This window comes from Galleria mellonella, unplaced genomic scaffold (genome assembly GCF_026898425.1).
Source record: "Galleria mellonella isolate WM207_F2 unplaced genomic scaffold, CSIRO_AGI_GalMel_v1 utg213, whole genome shotgun sequence".
NCBI classification, from domain to species: domain Eukaryota; kingdom Metazoa; phylum Arthropoda; class Insecta; order Lepidoptera; family Pyralidae; genus Galleria; species Galleria mellonella.
The window spans coordinates 8,203,273-8,220,000 of record NW_026442039.1 but is presented as its reverse complement, the minus strand read 5'-3'; the positions used below and the strand labels follow the sequence as shown (position 1 = coordinate 8,220,000).

The 16,728-nt window shown below is 44.5% G+C and overlaps 2 protein-coding genes across 2 annotated transcripts; one reads left to right on the top strand and one right to left on the bottom strand.

The window, feature by feature from the left end:
• Positions 1 to 4,644: 4,644 nt before the first annotated feature.
• LOC128200608 (palmitoyltransferase ZDHHC9) lies at positions 4,645 to 9,529 on the bottom strand. The gene is made up of 6 exons (XM_052894573.1): positions 9,207 to 9,529; positions 6,661 to 7,504; positions 6,109 to 6,230; positions 5,864 to 6,030; positions 5,545 to 5,646; positions 4,645 to 5,019 (listed from the first exon to the last, which is right to left on the bottom strand). The coding sequence occupies exons 2-6, from the start codon at positions 7,420 to 7,422 to the stop codon at positions 4,838 to 4,840; spliced, it is 1,335 nt and encodes a 444-aa protein (XP_052750533.1). The 5' UTR covers positions 7,423 to 7,504; positions 9,207 to 9,529; the 3' UTR covers positions 4,645 to 4,837.
• A 1,214-nt stretch (positions 9,530 to 10,743) lies between these two features.
• LOC113518698 (solute carrier family 35 member E1 homolog) lies at positions 10,744 to 16,235 on the top strand. Its single transcript, XM_052894576.1, has 3 exons — positions 10,744 to 12,076; positions 12,790 to 13,040; positions 13,595 to 16,235. Exons 1-3 carry the CDS (start codon positions 11,752 to 11,754, stop codon positions 13,955 to 13,957), a joined length of 939 nt encoding a protein of 312 aa, XP_052750536.1. The 5' UTR covers positions 10,744 to 11,751; the 3' UTR covers positions 13,958 to 16,235.
• Positions 16,236 to 16,728: the final 493 nt, after the last annotated feature.

Genomic DNA, 16,728 nt, shown 5'->3' with positions numbered 1-16,728 from the left:
TAACCTAACCTAACCTAACCTAACCTAACCTAACCTAACCTAACCTAACCTTTTTTTTTTTTTTTTTTTTTTTTTTTTTTACATGTGGAAAATGCGTCATGCAGAGACACACCCCCGGGGGAGGGTGTGAATACTGCCGGACTCCTACCGGCTAAAAACCACATGGCATTCCCTCGCCGCGCCTTAATGTTGGGGACCCGGGTTCCCTTGCGTAATCCACCGGGATCCCCAACGGCATTGGCCCGCACCGGCTCGCGGGCCCCGACTCAGTTTGGGGCGGGTACGAGATGTTGAATACCCACCCCCATCTAGGGGAAGCGCGCGGGGATGCGCGCGCGACTTCCCAGGGCCATGTTGGTGTGGGGTGGGACTGCCCCCGCAGTCGTCACCCCGGCCCTGTGGCGATGTAATTATCGCCGGAGAGGAGGGCGGGACTACCTGCCCGTTTCCATCTCCTCTCCCTCCACACTCACCCGGCCTGCTGGGTTCGGCAATTTCACCGGTTGCTTCTTACGCTTCTTAGGAGGAGTGCAGGCCTTGGACCCCACCCAATGGTCCGACGGCCGGCCCTGCGCTGAACACACAGCGCACTTTGGGTCGGCCGCGCACATCGCCGCCTTATGGCCTTCGTTTCCGCAGCGGTAACATAGACCGCTGCGGTCCTGCTCAAGACTGCAGGATGCCCGCACATGTCCTTCCTCCAAGCAGCGGAAGCACCGAAGCGGCCTCTGCCGCAGGAGCTCTGCTTTCGCCGAAACCCAGCCTATACGAACTCGGCCGGCGACCGTCATCTTCTTAACTGCTTGCAATGGAGCTTTAACCCAGCAAGTGCCCACCCCAGATCTAGTACGTCGAACCTCTCCGACTCGCACTTGGTCCACCTGACAGCCGCCCTCCCGGGCAACCGCAGCGGCCACTTCCTCCGACGTAACACTGTCGTCCAGGCCCGATATCCGCATCTCCGCGGACTTTACGGGCCTGGAGATTTTGGCCATATTCTCCGGGATGAACTCCCGGAGCTTCGACGCCAGAACGTCGGCCTTCTCCGCGCCATCAGCACCTGGAACCTCTAAAACCTTACCGCCGGTGATCGCGGTGCGAAACCGCATATCTTCAATCCCCAATGCGCGGAGATCAATCCTTCTCTTGGCCTCCGCAAGGACATTCGCATACGCGACACCCTCCCTTTCCGCCTCCGGGTCCAACGTAATAATAACCGCCGCGGAGCGAGGCGGTTTCAGTTTAGAAGGCGAGGGTGCGCTCGTCTTCTTTGCCTTCTTCGAGGGGGCCGAACCGGCTTTCGTCACCGGAGGGTTGACAGCCACAGGCTGCCCTTCGGGGACACTGACGGTCTTGCCCCGTTTTCCTTTAACGACCGTCGCCCAGGTGGACGCGGTCGGCTGCACAGACGTTTGAGCGGAGGTCGAAGCCACCGGCTCGGGCTGTCCAGAGGGCGCCAGTGAGACGGGCGTCTTCTTCGCCTTCTTCTTCTTGGCCCGACCCGTTTCTGACTGGGGAACAGAACCCCGGTCGCCGACTCTAGGGGTGTCGGGCACATCTGACGCCATTGTCGCGGCCTCGGGCAAAGTTTGCGTGGAGGCCGCAGACGAGGACGACACCTTCTCTGGAGGGGGGCGAATGGAAATCATTTCTCTCACCTCTTTCATAAATGTCCCTACCATTTGGCGGACGATGCCGCCGACGTCTCTCATTATTTGAGCACGGAATGCGCTCGCATCACTTCCTACAACAGGAACACCGTCTGCCGAGATACCGGCCTGGGCCGCTGGCTTGGCAGCTGGCTTGGCAGCACGAGCCTCGGCCAACTGCCGACGCAGGTACTCGACTTCCTGCTCAAGTCTCAGGTTCTTTGAGACCAGTGGAGAGACCGACGTCGGAAATAGATCCCCCTCCAAGGTGTCCACAACCTGTGTGATCCCGGCCAAACCCTCTTTCAGGGTCCTTATGGTGGTCCCTTTGAGATTTCCCGCCTTCTTAACGACGTCGCTAAGAGCATCCGCTTGCCGATGGACGAGAAGTTTCGCCCTATGGAGTACCTCCTCCGCCACTTTGTTCTTGTCACCAGCGGCAGCGGTGGTAGTGGCGCCAGATGCCGTCGGCCTGTCCAGCTCCGTCGGTTTGTCTGGCTCCTCATCTCCGGAAGAAAAGAAATCACTCTCGTGATAATCTAAGACCGTCACTGGGGGCAGACCAGATTTGCCAGCGGCTGTCCCTTCATCTTCGAAAAATCGGTATGTGAATTGCCGACACTCCTCCTTCTTTCTAGCGATCGAACTGGCTTTCGATCCCACTCTAGGGCTGCCGGACCTTTTGCGGACGGATTGGACATCGCCCTCATCCTCGACCGTGGAGTCCGTATCGGACTCGTTAAGACGCCTTTTGCGCCAGGAGCGTAGTCCAGATGTGGACGGCAACTGCTCCGTCTCCATGCCTTCATCAATTGGGGATGCGCACAAGCTCGACCGCGAAGACCCGCAGTCGGACTCGCCCGCAGCCGCCCTCAACAAGCTGTGACGAGTGCGACGGCGACCTAACTCCACAACATCCTCGCCCAGTACAACGGAGCACTCTTTCAGAACCTCCACTTCCGACTTCTTTTTACTAACACCGCCCTTCACGGGCACCGACTTCTCTCCGCCCTTCGCGGGCACCGACTTCTCACCGTCCTTCTCGGACACGACATCAATTTTGGGTTTTGTGTTTGACATATCCATACTTGTTCCCACGAGTATGGGGGAAAGGTTTCACACGCAGGGGAGCCCCCTGCTTCTGCGTGCGGCCTACATACAACGGGGTGCGGCAGATACCCCGAGGTTGGTGCCCTTGCGGCCGATGATACTCCACCGACCCGCCCGCGGTACAGAACACGCTAACCGAACTTATGATGTCCGGTAGCGTGCACCGCACAACGAACTATGCATCGCCAGGCACCGAAGCTTACACAAGAGGATTTTTATAGAGGTTTACTCCTCGCGGCCCAGGCGATTAAGCCAAGGCCCCCGTCCCCTCACTCCGGTGCGAAACATGACCACACCTTCGCGAGGGATTACGGTTTTTCGGCGGTGGCACTGAAACCAGCCCGATTGCGCAACGAAGCACTCACCGGGCCCGCCGACAACTCCCACTACGAGAAGTCGCGGAACAAAACCCGCCCCCAACGAAAACACGACAAACCCCATAACTTGGGCTCGCCGCTCACCACCTCTGTCGGAATATTAGCCGTCGGTAAGTGAGATCTCTACAGCGAGAAGTCACTTACCGCCGTTGCCCAGGATGCACCAGGCCCCAGCCATTGTCAGCCACCGTTCCCGCCGGACGTATCCGCACCAGGACAAGTGACCGTACAATGAGCCAGGGCACTCTTGGAGGTTTTCCGACCCAGCACCCCAACCTAACCTAACCTAACCTAACCTAACCTAACCTAACCTAACCTAACCTAACCTAACCTAACCTAACCTAACCTAACCTAACCTAACCTAACCTAACCTAACCTAACCTAACCTAACCTAACCTAACCTAACCTAACCTAACCTAACCTAACCTAACCTAACCTAACCTAACCTAACCTAACCTAACCTAACCTAACCTAACCTAACCTAACCTAACCTAACCTAACCTAACCTAACCTAACCTAACCTAACCTAACCTAACCTAACCTAACCTAACCTAACCTAACCTAACCTAACCTAACCTAACCTAACCTAACCTAACCTAACCTAACCTAACCTGACCTAACCTAACCTAACCTAACCTAACCTAACCTGGCCTGGCCTAACCTGGCCTGGCCTAACCTGGCCTAACCTAACCTAACCTAACCTAACCTAACCTAACCTAACCTAACCTAACCTAACCTAACCTAACCTAACCTAACCTAACCTAACCTAACCTAACCTAACCTTACCTAACCTAACCTAACCTAACCTAACCTAACCTAACCTAACCTAACCTAACCTAACCTAACCTAACCTAACCTAACCTAACCTAACCTAACCTAACCTAACCTAACCTAACCTAACCTAACCTAACCTAACCTAACCTAACCTAACCTAACCTAACCTAACCTAACCTAAACCGTAGGTCAGAAATGGCCCCTTAGAGATATAATGCGTGCTGAGGAATGAAAATGATATCGCGGTGTAGATTGCTTAGGGCGCCATCTATTGTGTAGCGGTGGGAATTATGAAATCTTAATTGGATTCCTGCATTACCTGTCCATGTGTTTGTTGTCTTGTTCATCGTCGGCCTTGGTATCTTTGGCGGTGATGGTGAATGGGGTGGATGGAAAGGAGTTGAAATTTTTTTTTTTTTTTTTTTTTTTTTTTTTTTTTTTTTTAATTAACACGTCTATCTATTATTAACATTGGGTACTAGTTTATAATATGCTATGAATGCAATGTTTTTTTTTTTTTTCAATTTTTTTTTTTTTTTTTTTTTTATTTTTTATATTGACACTTTAATTAACAATCCCTTCTCCCCTGTGCAGCAGTTATTCATGAGTACTAACGAGATAGGTATTATATTGCTTGTTTCTTCTATATTACTTCGATATTATTTACTCTTGCTATATAATATATAGGTTACAGTGGGCGGCCCGCCGGGCGGCAGACGAAATGAAAGACGAGATTGCTTAAAACAATATGTATAATTTGATTCAATATATTTTTATGTACAACGACGAGAGTGGCGACGAACGGCGTAGCCGCGAGCGGACCAGGCGCGAGCGCGGGCGTGGTCGGCGGCGGCGCGGTCGGCGCGGTTGATGTGACCGGCGTGAGCGGCGTGGCCGGCGCGAGCGGCGCGCGGCGGCGGCGCGGCGTCAGAGAGCCACAACCACGTGCGGCGGCGCGGCCGGCAGCGGCGGCAACTCGGGCTCGTCCAGGTCGAGCGCGGCGTCGATCATCGTGGTGTCGTGCAGCAGCCGCAGCCGCGACGCACTCAGCCCCCCGCCACCGCCGCTGCCGCCACCCGCCGGCGTCGCGGGAGGTACGATGCGGACCTCTGTAGCAAAACGTCCATAATATTTGTATGGTTGGGGGGAAGAAAAGGAATTGTTAGTAATGGGCTCAAATAACTCCATTACTAGCAATATACCCTGGCTAATTCTAGTTGAATTCGTCAGGACGGGCTAACTGACCTGCTTTCATCCTTATTAGTCATCTATCACTGATGCCCTGCCATTGTATACCGATAGCGCAGACGGGATTACTATACCATTATCAACCATAAAAAAAAAAAAAAAAAAAAAAAAAAAAAAAAAAAAAATTATTATTGTAGTTATATAAAAGGCATATTGTGATGGCCAGTAATACGCCACACATACACACACACACATACTATAGTAGTATATACTGCAGTAGACAGTGGAGTGGGTTCCTGACTCGCCAGTGCATTATATATATATATATATATATATATATATATATATATATATATATATATATATATATATATATATATATATATATATATATATATATATAATTTTCCTGTATATTATGTTGATGATGGTTGCGGAGTGCGTACCGTGCAGCGGCACGGGGTCGAGGTCGAGGCTGCGGTTCATGTAGGCGTGGCGCGCCGCCGCCGGCTCGGCCTCGAACAGGTTGGTGTAGCTGCCGCCCGCGCCTGCACCACACACACGCACCGCTCGTCACACACTCGTGCGCCACTCAGTATTCAATATTTAATACTAAACAGAACACCGGTTCAGAGAAATGCGTTATCATGCTTTGCGATTAACTGAACAAAATAAAATATAGATGCACACATTGAAACGACTTCTAACATCGTTAAATATATAAAATAATACGCTGTAGGTACGAGTATAAATAAATATACAGACGGCCGTCACGCAGGGCGAAGGCGTGCGTAGGTTGGGCGACGGCGACGGCGGCTTCAGCGGCAGTGGCGGCGGCGGCGGCGGCGGCGGCGGCCGGCGGCGCGGCGCCGAGCGCGCGCACGAATGTCGGCGGCAGCTCGTCGCGCACGTCGATCGTGAACACGCCGCGCCTGCGAACACAACGCGTCAGTAGGGCGGCGGCGGCAGGCGGCGGACAGTAGGCGGCGGCGGCGGCGGCGGCGGCTCACCTGTCGATGAGGCTGGGCGCGAGCGGGCCGCACAGCACGTGCCAGCAGTTGGCGCAGGCGTTGCCGCGCGAGTACGGGTTCGGGTTGGACACGCCGCGCCGCGTCGAGAACGAGCCCTTGATCTGTTCCCGCAGAGAAGTCGTCATTTGTTTATTTATTCCAGACAATGGTCTACATAATAAATCATTTACGGTAGAAAGTAGCTACGTGAAGCCTATTCGATACAGTGAACGTGTCAGACATGAACTGTGTCGCTTCTGTGCGTCGATGTAAATTTTTAGATGTCGGACGTTACATTAAATTTAGTTAAGTTCTTTTAGTCGCCTCTTACGACACCCACGGGAAAGGAAGTGGTGTACGCGGCAACATGTGTTGTAACATAAATAATTTATAAACTATTGATAATATCATATTAGTCGCATGAGATGACTAATAAGGCATTATCAAAATGTTACTCTTAACTCTGCATTGTTCGCAGCTCGAATGTTAAATGAGCATGTATTGCTGATTACGCATCATATGTAATGTGTGAAGTGTTCGCTCGAGACTCACGTCCTCGTTGGTGGTTTGGTCGGTGGAGGCGAGGTAGGTGTGGAAGCCGGCGAGCCCGAGCACGGACCAGACGGACAGGAAGCAGACGGCGGCCACCAGCGCGGAGGCCGGCGCCCGGCGCAGCGCCGCCGCCAGCCCGGCGCCGCGCGCCTCCAGCGCCAGGTGCGACACGGCGCACGCGAACACGAACACCGCCAGGAACGACAGCGACACCACGAACGTGTAGAAGTAGCGGTAGTTGCGCTTGCCCACGCAGTTGCCCACCCACGGGCAGTGGTGGTCGAAGCGGTCGACGCAGTTGTCGCACAGCGAGCAGTGCGAGGCGCGCGGCGGCCGGAACATCTTGCACGTGAAGCAGTACTTGAGCTTGACGGGCCGGCCGCGCACCAGCACCTCCCGCGCCCGCGGCGGCGGCCGGCCGGCGCCGCCGCCGCCGTCCGGCGCCGCGCCGCCCGCCTCCAGCGCCGCCGCCTCGGCCGGCGCGGCGCGCGGGATGATGCCCGGGTCGGACAGCGCCGTGCGCAGCAGCGCCGACAGCGTGAAGACGAACAGCGCGGCGCCCACGGCGGGCACGGCGGCCGACACGCGCGTGGCCAGGTACGGGCAGTCGAAGGCGAAGTGCAGCGCGCACGTGCCGCAGATGAGCGCCAGCGTGAGCGCGAACACGCCGGGCTGCGGCGCCGTCATGAGGCGGCCGTCGCACCAGAAGCGGTTGCGGCCCGCGAACACCTCCCACTTGCGCGTCACGCGCCGCGACGCCATGTCCGCATCCCCCCGCCCACGCCCCACCACGCACCACCACGCACCACCACGCACCACCACGCACCACCGCGCCCTCCGACTACTGCGTTTAGAGCACGCATTCCAACATAAAGTAGCAGTTCAAGGGATGAAATATGGCAATTAATTACAACAGGGTGCAGAGCCACTACATCTGAGACATGACATCTTCAGGAATGGCAATGTATTCCGAGTAACATGGATGTGTATAATTTATTTTTATTTATTTATATGTACATTATATAATATCCATATATGACGATTAACAGAGGAGGGCCATCAACTTATTTGTCATTATTGGTAACAAGAGAGTAATAATTAATAACAGGGGTCTTAACAGAGGTCAAAACAATAATTTTTAGAATCTGTCTACCTGTTTGTCTGTATGTTTGTTCCAGCATCATGTATAAACAATACTGCACCAAATTGGTTGCAGTTTTCACAGTTGGGTTTTGAAGTTCTAACATACAGTCTGATGTACATTCTATGTTGATATACCATCAAGAACTGGTCTATAGATCATGTACAATAAAATAATATAACAAACCAAAAAAAAAAAAAAAAAAAATATATATATAAATATAATAAAATATAATAAAAATATATTGAAAAGGAAATACTTCTTAAACCATGGTCAACTGCCCTTCTCACAAACACAAATAGAGCACCGTATCTGTATATGATACACATTGAGGTAAAAAATTAGAAGGATGCCACATTAATTAAGATAATCTATATTTCATTAGTTTTCCTACTTCTGAAACCATGTGTACGAAGTACACAAGTAATGAACATAAAGCTAGTGATCAATAAAAAAATAAAAAAAAAAAAAAAAAAAAAAAAAAAAAAACTATTCAGTATTTCTTGATAAAATTTCTTTGTAATCTGAGAAGGTTTTGGAAGTAAGGGACTACCAGATAGTATACAATGTTGGGATGATGATGAAGTAGTATCATTTTTATAAGCAAGGAATAAGTCATGTGCTGTCAGCTTCATAGTTGCATGTGTTATAAGTAAAATATCTACCTTGACAGTTTGAAGAATAATAAATAATTGAAATATCACATTTTTCTACTTTTTACATGGACAATAAATAATTGCTAAATATTTAAAATTTAAAAGTTAAAACAAGAAACTGTAATAAAACTGTAAACTTTGAACCAGGAAATTAAATTCACATAAAACTTCCAAAATATTATGCAAAATTTCAAAATATATTGTTGCTACTTGCAGTAACTGTTTTATACTGAATATGAACAACATTATGAATTAAAACAATTTTAATACTGAATATGAAGAGTTCTCACTCCTAAACATACACACTACTCACATCCATAATTCATTTCTAATGTTATTAACTCTTTCATTATCACTAAATTTGTATCATTAAATTAGATTCAGATAGATGTATCAAAAACTGCATTAAATTTAATATATCCCATTTATGAGTTATCCATGCACCAAAAAAGTAAAAATGTTCAGTGGGTACCCTTAGATAAGGCTGTCTATTGACCAATGTTAAATCATAATTGTTTGTAGTTAATACCATATAACTAACTGCATTATATGAATAAACAATAGTCTCACAATTAAACCCAAAAACACACAACAAATCAGATAGGTATATTATAACGATTACAAAAATTCCAAACCAGACGAAGATAAGGTAACATCAAAGATTGTATCACCATTTCAAAGGTGATGAGTGGATGACTCTGAATAAGAAATATGTGTTAAATTAATGTAGAATAGTTATTAACACTTACTTGAACTAGTAGATTTAGACCGTCATCAAGTCATATCACAAAAATGTATTTAAAATCCAAAGTAATAGATTTCCTAATACCTATTTGAAACGTTTGATTTATGTAGTTTTTATAGCTTATCTTTTTTACTCAAGCGTAAATTCTATTATAGTTCATGCTTCTCTAAATTGAAATATAGTAGGTATTTTCGAGAGTAAAAATATCTAAATATAATGTATTATTTAAAATTTACTTTGAAAAACAAAGTTAGAACTTTCTTCCACAAATACAAGACATAAGTAATTCACCACAGATTAGACTACAACATGACTTCCGTCAGTTTCATACAAAGTTTAGATAGTCTCTGGATGTAAAAGGATTTTAATATGGAACATCTGACTCGAACTTGAATATCGATAAATATATTGATTGATATATTATCAACCATTAAGCTCGATACTAAAACAATTTTAATTATTAAATATGTAATACTTATAATCTAAATGTAGATTATAACATGACTACTCTACCGTAGACTTAATATAACGTCCTACGTAATAACAGACTGGAAATGTAATTACAAAAACGAAACGAAATTGTGGTTAGACTTATGTGCGTGAAATATAATACTAGAGGGAGACTGCACAAAAATCGATTGCTTGGGTACCTCTGTCCCATTAGTGTTTCATAAAGCAGTTGTGTTTACATGGCCGTGTTTCGGTTTGAAGTGTGGGATATGGCGTGAATTTACAGGGTACAGAGGAATAATACCTTATTCCTCAGGAATGTCTACGCATAGGGTATCATGGGCGAAATAGTATATTCTGTTATGTCCATAGTACTGCTCATGTCTATAGGCGACAGTTACCACTTTCCATCAGGTGGGCGGTCAGCTTGTTTGCCATTCTGAGTTGTATAAAAAAAAAATATATAAATGTGGGCTAGACCAGTGCTGCACCATGTACATTTTATCGTTAAATAATTAATTAATTCTGTATATGATGAAATGAAACTCAAAACATTGAATTTCATTTAACAATCAATAATTTTAAAAGTTAATAATAATTTGTTTACTTATTTAACTTTAGTGCACATGTAATAAATAAATAATTTGTGGGATATACCGTTAAATTTACAGGGTACAGGCATAACAGCTTAGTCTTCAGGAATGGCAACGCACGAAGGATATCACGGGCGACATAGTATACTCTCTATCGACTATATGGATTGTTATGTCCATGGTACTGTACATAAAAATTTACTTATTTTTCTAATAACAATTATTATTAACATAGGTATTGACAATATAATATTTACCTGAGGAAGACTGTACAAAATTCGTTTTCGTCGTGAAGCAGTTGTTTGCATGCAGTTGTTGTTTATATTCTCGCTCTAATTCTCGATTAACGTATCAATCAAAACAAATCCACTATCGACAAGATAGTGGATTTGTTAATCCTTGTTCTTTGACTATAGACATCTCGTTCGATTGACGTGACGTGTGATCTGACCAAGAATAAGAGATGTGTGAATAGGCTAAGGTCACTTGCAACAATTTTGTTTGTATGAACTATGTTACCGTGCTCAGCCAATTTGTAATTTTTTTATGGATAATAATGGCATAGTTACCATGCCTACGCTAACAGTATACGCAGGCATTGCTGGCAGGGAGTAAAGGATGATAGGTGAGAATGAAAATGTAGGTCAATTAGCCCATCGTATGAATATATCTGGATTTCGATGTATTCCAGGAGACACCACATAGTTGACAATGCATATTGCTTGCAATGAGAATGGCAGTCTGTATTACTAGCAATCTCTTCTCTCCCAACCAATTTGTAGTTATTTACCATCAAGTGAGTCGGATGCTCGTTTGCCCCTTGTCTTATAAAAAAAAAAAATATTGATAAATTATTTTAGATATTGTCTATCCAACACAATTCTTCCAATTATTGTTTACTGTGTTTCAAAGAGAATTCGCATTAATCATTTATCAATAACTAGATTTAAAACTGAAGTAGAATAAAATAAATACAAGTAACTAAACATAAGTACTTGTATTATTAGGTATACATTATTCATAAAATCTGAAAATTTTCCATTATGAAATGGCTAGGTCATTTATTACAATAATTGATATCGATATTTTGGTTAGAGGCATATATGGTTTCAACGCTTTGAATATATAATAATATTTATTTCATTGTGTTATTGGTTCGAAAAAGTAACATACTAACATTAATTTTTCGGGTGTAGTGGATTAAGGTCGCTGCCAACTTTTATATAGTATATGTTACGTAGTGATTGCTTTCTCTGTGACAGCATCACTCAATTGTAAAGTCTCTATGATGGTTTGATTGGAGGGGTGTTAAAAATATCGAAATGAATAATTTTACATTTTTGAGTTATTTTAACATTTTTCTTTGAAACCTTATCGTTATTATAAATAATTGAAAAAACTAATGTGGAATATAACAACAATGAGGTGATACCAGTGACATAACCCATAATATGATATATAAATGAGATACGAAGTTGGCAAGGTGGCAAGGATACGTGTGCCGAAATGGGGCTCGAAGGGTCACGTAGAGAAGCCTTGGTGGTCGTGACATTATGTCTTGTGTGGTACGCAGTGAGCTCCGCCAGCAATGTAGTGGGTAAACTGGTGCTGACGGACTTTCCTTATCCCATGACGGTGACCATGGTGCAGTTGCTGTCAATCGTCGTGTACAGTCCGCCAGCGTTCGCAGTCTGCGGAATTCGGCGCCAAACAGAGTTCCCGCGGCGTTATTATTGGCGCGTTCTTGTGCCACTCGCCTTTGCAAAATTTTTTACCACAGTTTGCTCCCAAATTTCAATTTGGAAGGTGCCTATATCATATGCACATACAGGTGAAGACAAAATATAAATTTTGATTAGTTATTTTAATTCTTAAAGCATTACATTTACATTTTTATGACAAATGGTACTTACTAGCAATTTCCTGTTGGCTTCACTAGTATGCACCAGTATAAGTAGACAATATCCTTGTTCAATTAGGGTAAATCTACTCTTGTACTAGATTTTATTAAAATCCATTTAGCTATTTAGAGTTTCATTGAATATGCATATAAGAAAGTAGCTTCATGTATAAATATATATATAGACATGGTATCAGGGTCAGGTTAGGTTCAGTATTGCTACAGAGTGTACTATTTAACATTCCTATTCAATCTCCGTGTGCCGGGCCCTAACTTTTTTATTGTGAGAACAATGTTCAGTGGGCATCTAGTCATCTTATATTAACAGATAAGTGACAATAGTCAACACTTGATTTAACATATTAAATAGAGGGCTGTTTAAAAATATTGCTCCATTCCTTAATGTTACTTTTTATTAATGACAATGACAATGTTATAATATATGATGTATTACGTCACATTTGATGACTGACTTTATGCTGGTCGAGGGTAACAGCAAAAAATTGATAGACATCTCCCAAATTTTACAGAGAAGATGCATAGGCAAAACATTACCATAAAAGTGTACTCAAGGAGACCTTTTTAGATTCATTTTTGGGAACAAAGGAATACTGTAGTATAACTTGCATCAATATGGGCGGCAGTGAAGGCGACGACGCCGCTGTGGACGGCGGCGCTGGCGCGGCTGCTATTCGGTGAGCGGCAGACGGCCGGCGTGCAGGCGGCGCTCGTGCTTATAGCGCTGGGCGTGGCCGTGGCCTCCGCCACCGAGCTGCACTTCGACAGCCTCGGGCTTGTCGCCGCGCTGGCGTCGGCGGCGCTGCTCAGCCTGCAACACCTCTACTCCAAGCGCGTCATGCGTGACACTGGCGTGCACCACCTGCGCCTGCTGCAGGTTGGTACGCAGCCGCCGCCTCCCCCGCCCCTGTCGACCTTCATGAGATTCCCCAATTATTGGTCTAATTTCCAGGTGGGCTGACTTGCATTTTCATTTTCATCTATTATTGCTCATTGGTGTACTGCCAGCGTATACTGTTAGCACAGGTGGAGTTAAAAAAAAACCCTCTTTCTGTCCACGGTTCTACTGTGAGCTCATATTTTACTTCATTTTTAGTTTACTTGCGAGTGTGAGTTCTTAAAAGTGTATTGTATCCTATTTAATAAGTAAGCCTGCAAATGTATAGGAACTATATTAAAAAAAAAATTATACACAGGATCTTGATAAAAATAATACATGTGGAAATGTTAAGAATTTTTGTCCATTCATCAGTTTCATATAATGCTATCACCACCTTAATACTAAACAAATGCGGTTTATAGAGCTGTGTTTGCAACGATTCAACTTAAAATGTGAAGTATCACTTTATTTAAATGTGGTCTATTTCGCTGGCTTGAAATGTCCGCATCGGAAGTGAGGCGTAGTGAGACGGGTGAGTGCGACACGCGCAGGTGCTGAGCCGGCTGGCGCTGGCGCTGTTCCTGCCGCTGTGGGCGTGGCGCGACGGCGCGGCGCTGCTGGCGGCGGGCGGCGTGCGCGGCGCGGCGCCGCTGCTGGCCGCCGACGGCGCGCTGGCGTGGCTGCAGGCCGTGGCGGCCTTCAGCGTGCTGTCGCGCGTGTCGCCGCTCGCGTACGCGGTGGCGTCGGCGGCCAAGCGCGCCGCCGTGGTGGGCGCGTCGCTGCTGCTGCTGCGCAACCCCGCGCCGCCGCTCAACCTGGCCGGCATGGCGCTCGCCGCCGCCGGCGTGCTGGCCTACAACCGCGCCAAGCTGCGGCCGCGCGCCGCGCCGCCGCCGCCGCTGCTGCCCGTCTGACTCCGCTCTGAGGCGTCCTTACGACTTCAGACAACGGCGATGCGGTTTCTAGTGAAAATTCATCCTACTTAGCGTATGTCTTTATTTGGTTACTATTAAGTTGCATTTTGTGCCAAGTTTCTCATACGTACCTACTTATGGAAAGTCCGTACGAGATGTAGCTGCGGGACAGCTCACTAGTATAGTTAGCAATTTTGCAACAGGTTGTATTTGATGAGTCGACCGGGCAGTACTTAGCAGTTGTAATGTATATTCTCATGGGATCAAACCTGCGAACAGTATTTAAGAGTTAAAAATACGACGCAAGCACAATGTAAAATATCCACACACAAGACGTCCCTCGCCTGCGAGGACCATTAGTGCAACCGCAACCATACATTTATTGGATGTGACAATCACAAATCTACTTAAAACAATATGCTAAAACGCAGTGTAAACGTTACCGACACAATGACCGGTATGTCAATGGTAATTATGTACACGTAAAGTACGTCGTTTGGTGCTTTCTGTAACGCTTAGCAATTTATACGGGTTTGATCGTAATACAATTGAGCGGTGGCCATGCAGGACAGGACAGGAATATGATAAAATCAATCTATTACTTGTTAATTACAATATGTATTGTTTAGTGTGCATGGTACGTGCTGTACTCAATTTGACACTAAATATTGTACACCTCGACGGATAAGTGGCATGAGTATGGTGTATACAACAGTCAGACGGAAGTCAAATCTGTTTTTATTTACTTCTTCAGTAAATAATCTTAGCATTTGTTTTATGAAATTAGTCATGATAGACACTGAAATAAATGAACGAATGATTAGTAAAATTGAATTATTATTATTAAGTAAATAATTATTTGAAACAAAATCTTACAATATTAGCAATTAAGTATTTCATTTTAATGATGATTTTTTCAGAAAGAGCAGGAAAGAAACAGCATTATAGCGCACAATAATTATCCAAAAAGTGGTTTTAGTTAGTTAGTTATTTCTTGTGATGTGTACATAAGACCAAGTCTTAGCTCATTCTGCATTGGGCATATTGTCATCTGTTTAGTAATTAGCAGCAGTGGTTTGTACCGGGTTGTACTTGTTGTAATTACTCTGGTATTTAATGCTCAAATGATTTCTGTACATACATTTATGTACTATTATAATTCTCCGTGATCAGATCGTTTCTGCATTCGTTATTATAATTATTTCACTACTCATATGAAATATATGTACCACACCACCTAAACTTTCATTGTAATGCCATTGTTTGGAATACTACCTGATAATAGAGAACGGTTGGATTATATAAGTAAAATGTTCGTTCGAACATTATATTCATGAGCGTATTTAAGATGAGAGAGAAAGATATTCTTAACTCCGCCAATGATTATATGTTTTGCCGTGGTCGGTAGTGTATACTGCCTCGCCTTCTGACGGTTGCGGGTTCTATTCCCGTACTCTACAAATATTTCTATTCACGAGTGTGCCTGTTCGTATTGCTCTAGCTGCTCCTATGGGCTCTATATTGAATATGTATGTACTTAATTATATTTATTTGTTGTTACATAACCGATAGCTACATTAATATACCACCTTTTATTTTCTTGACCATATTATCTAAATTAATAATATGGTCAAGAAAATAAATCATAAAAATAATCTCTCCTACTTGCTGTGCCCAACAGGGTCCATAATTGAAACCTTATGTAATAATTATGTATTATGTATTAATTAATTATTATGGAATGCAATAAATAAATAAATAATATTATAAAAATTTCAAATTTATAAAATTTGATATTTTTTATAATATTATTTATATTAATTGCACTAGCAATGAGAAACAAAATTTATTTAAAAAAAATTTAGAGATTACCAATCCACCTGAGCGCAGCCCGGGCAAATTGCTAGTTGTAGATATGGAATAATAGACGTAATCGGATGTGATACTAGCAAATTTCCTTTAGACGTCGAAATAATAATGTATATAAAAAAAAATTTAACTTGTATTAGTGAAATTATTTTGTCATAGAGCAAGTTATTTTTAACAAATATTGTTTTATTTTATTATAATATAAAGTACTGGATCGCATCGAGTCATCGGTACAGTGGAGACGCTTCAGTGGAACCAGTAGTAATGTGCGTGTAACGAAGTATCTAGTGATTGTAATGCTAGTACCTATTATTTATGTACACAAGCGGCCAAGCTGCTTGTAAAATGAATTTATTTTATTATATTGTTATGTAAATAAAGTTTTTATAATTTTTGTCTATTTCTTATACATGCCATGTTTTATTTTATATTTAATTTTAACGATTATGTAGTGACTAAGATCGTAAAGGGTTTTTTTTTATGCAACTTAGAATGGCAAACAAGCTGACGGCCCACCTGATGGAAAGTGGTAACCGTCGCCTATAGACATGAGCAGCACCATGGACATAACAGAGTATACTGTTTCGCCCATGATACCCCCCATGCGTTGCCATTCCTGAGGACTCAGGTGTTATTCCCCTGTACCCAGTAAATTCACGCCATATTCCACCCTTCAAACCGAAACACTGTCGTGCAAACACGACTGCTTCACGGTTGAAACACGAATGGGACAGAGGTTCCCAAGCAATCGACTTTTGTACAAAGTCTCCCTCTGGATGTTGCATTGGTTTGCCCATTTGGAAAGTATGGATCAAAGAATTACGAAAAAAAAAATTATCCAGCACAAATTAATGGAGATGCTCACAGGGGCCGCCCTAGACGGATGTACGTATGGTGTTCTA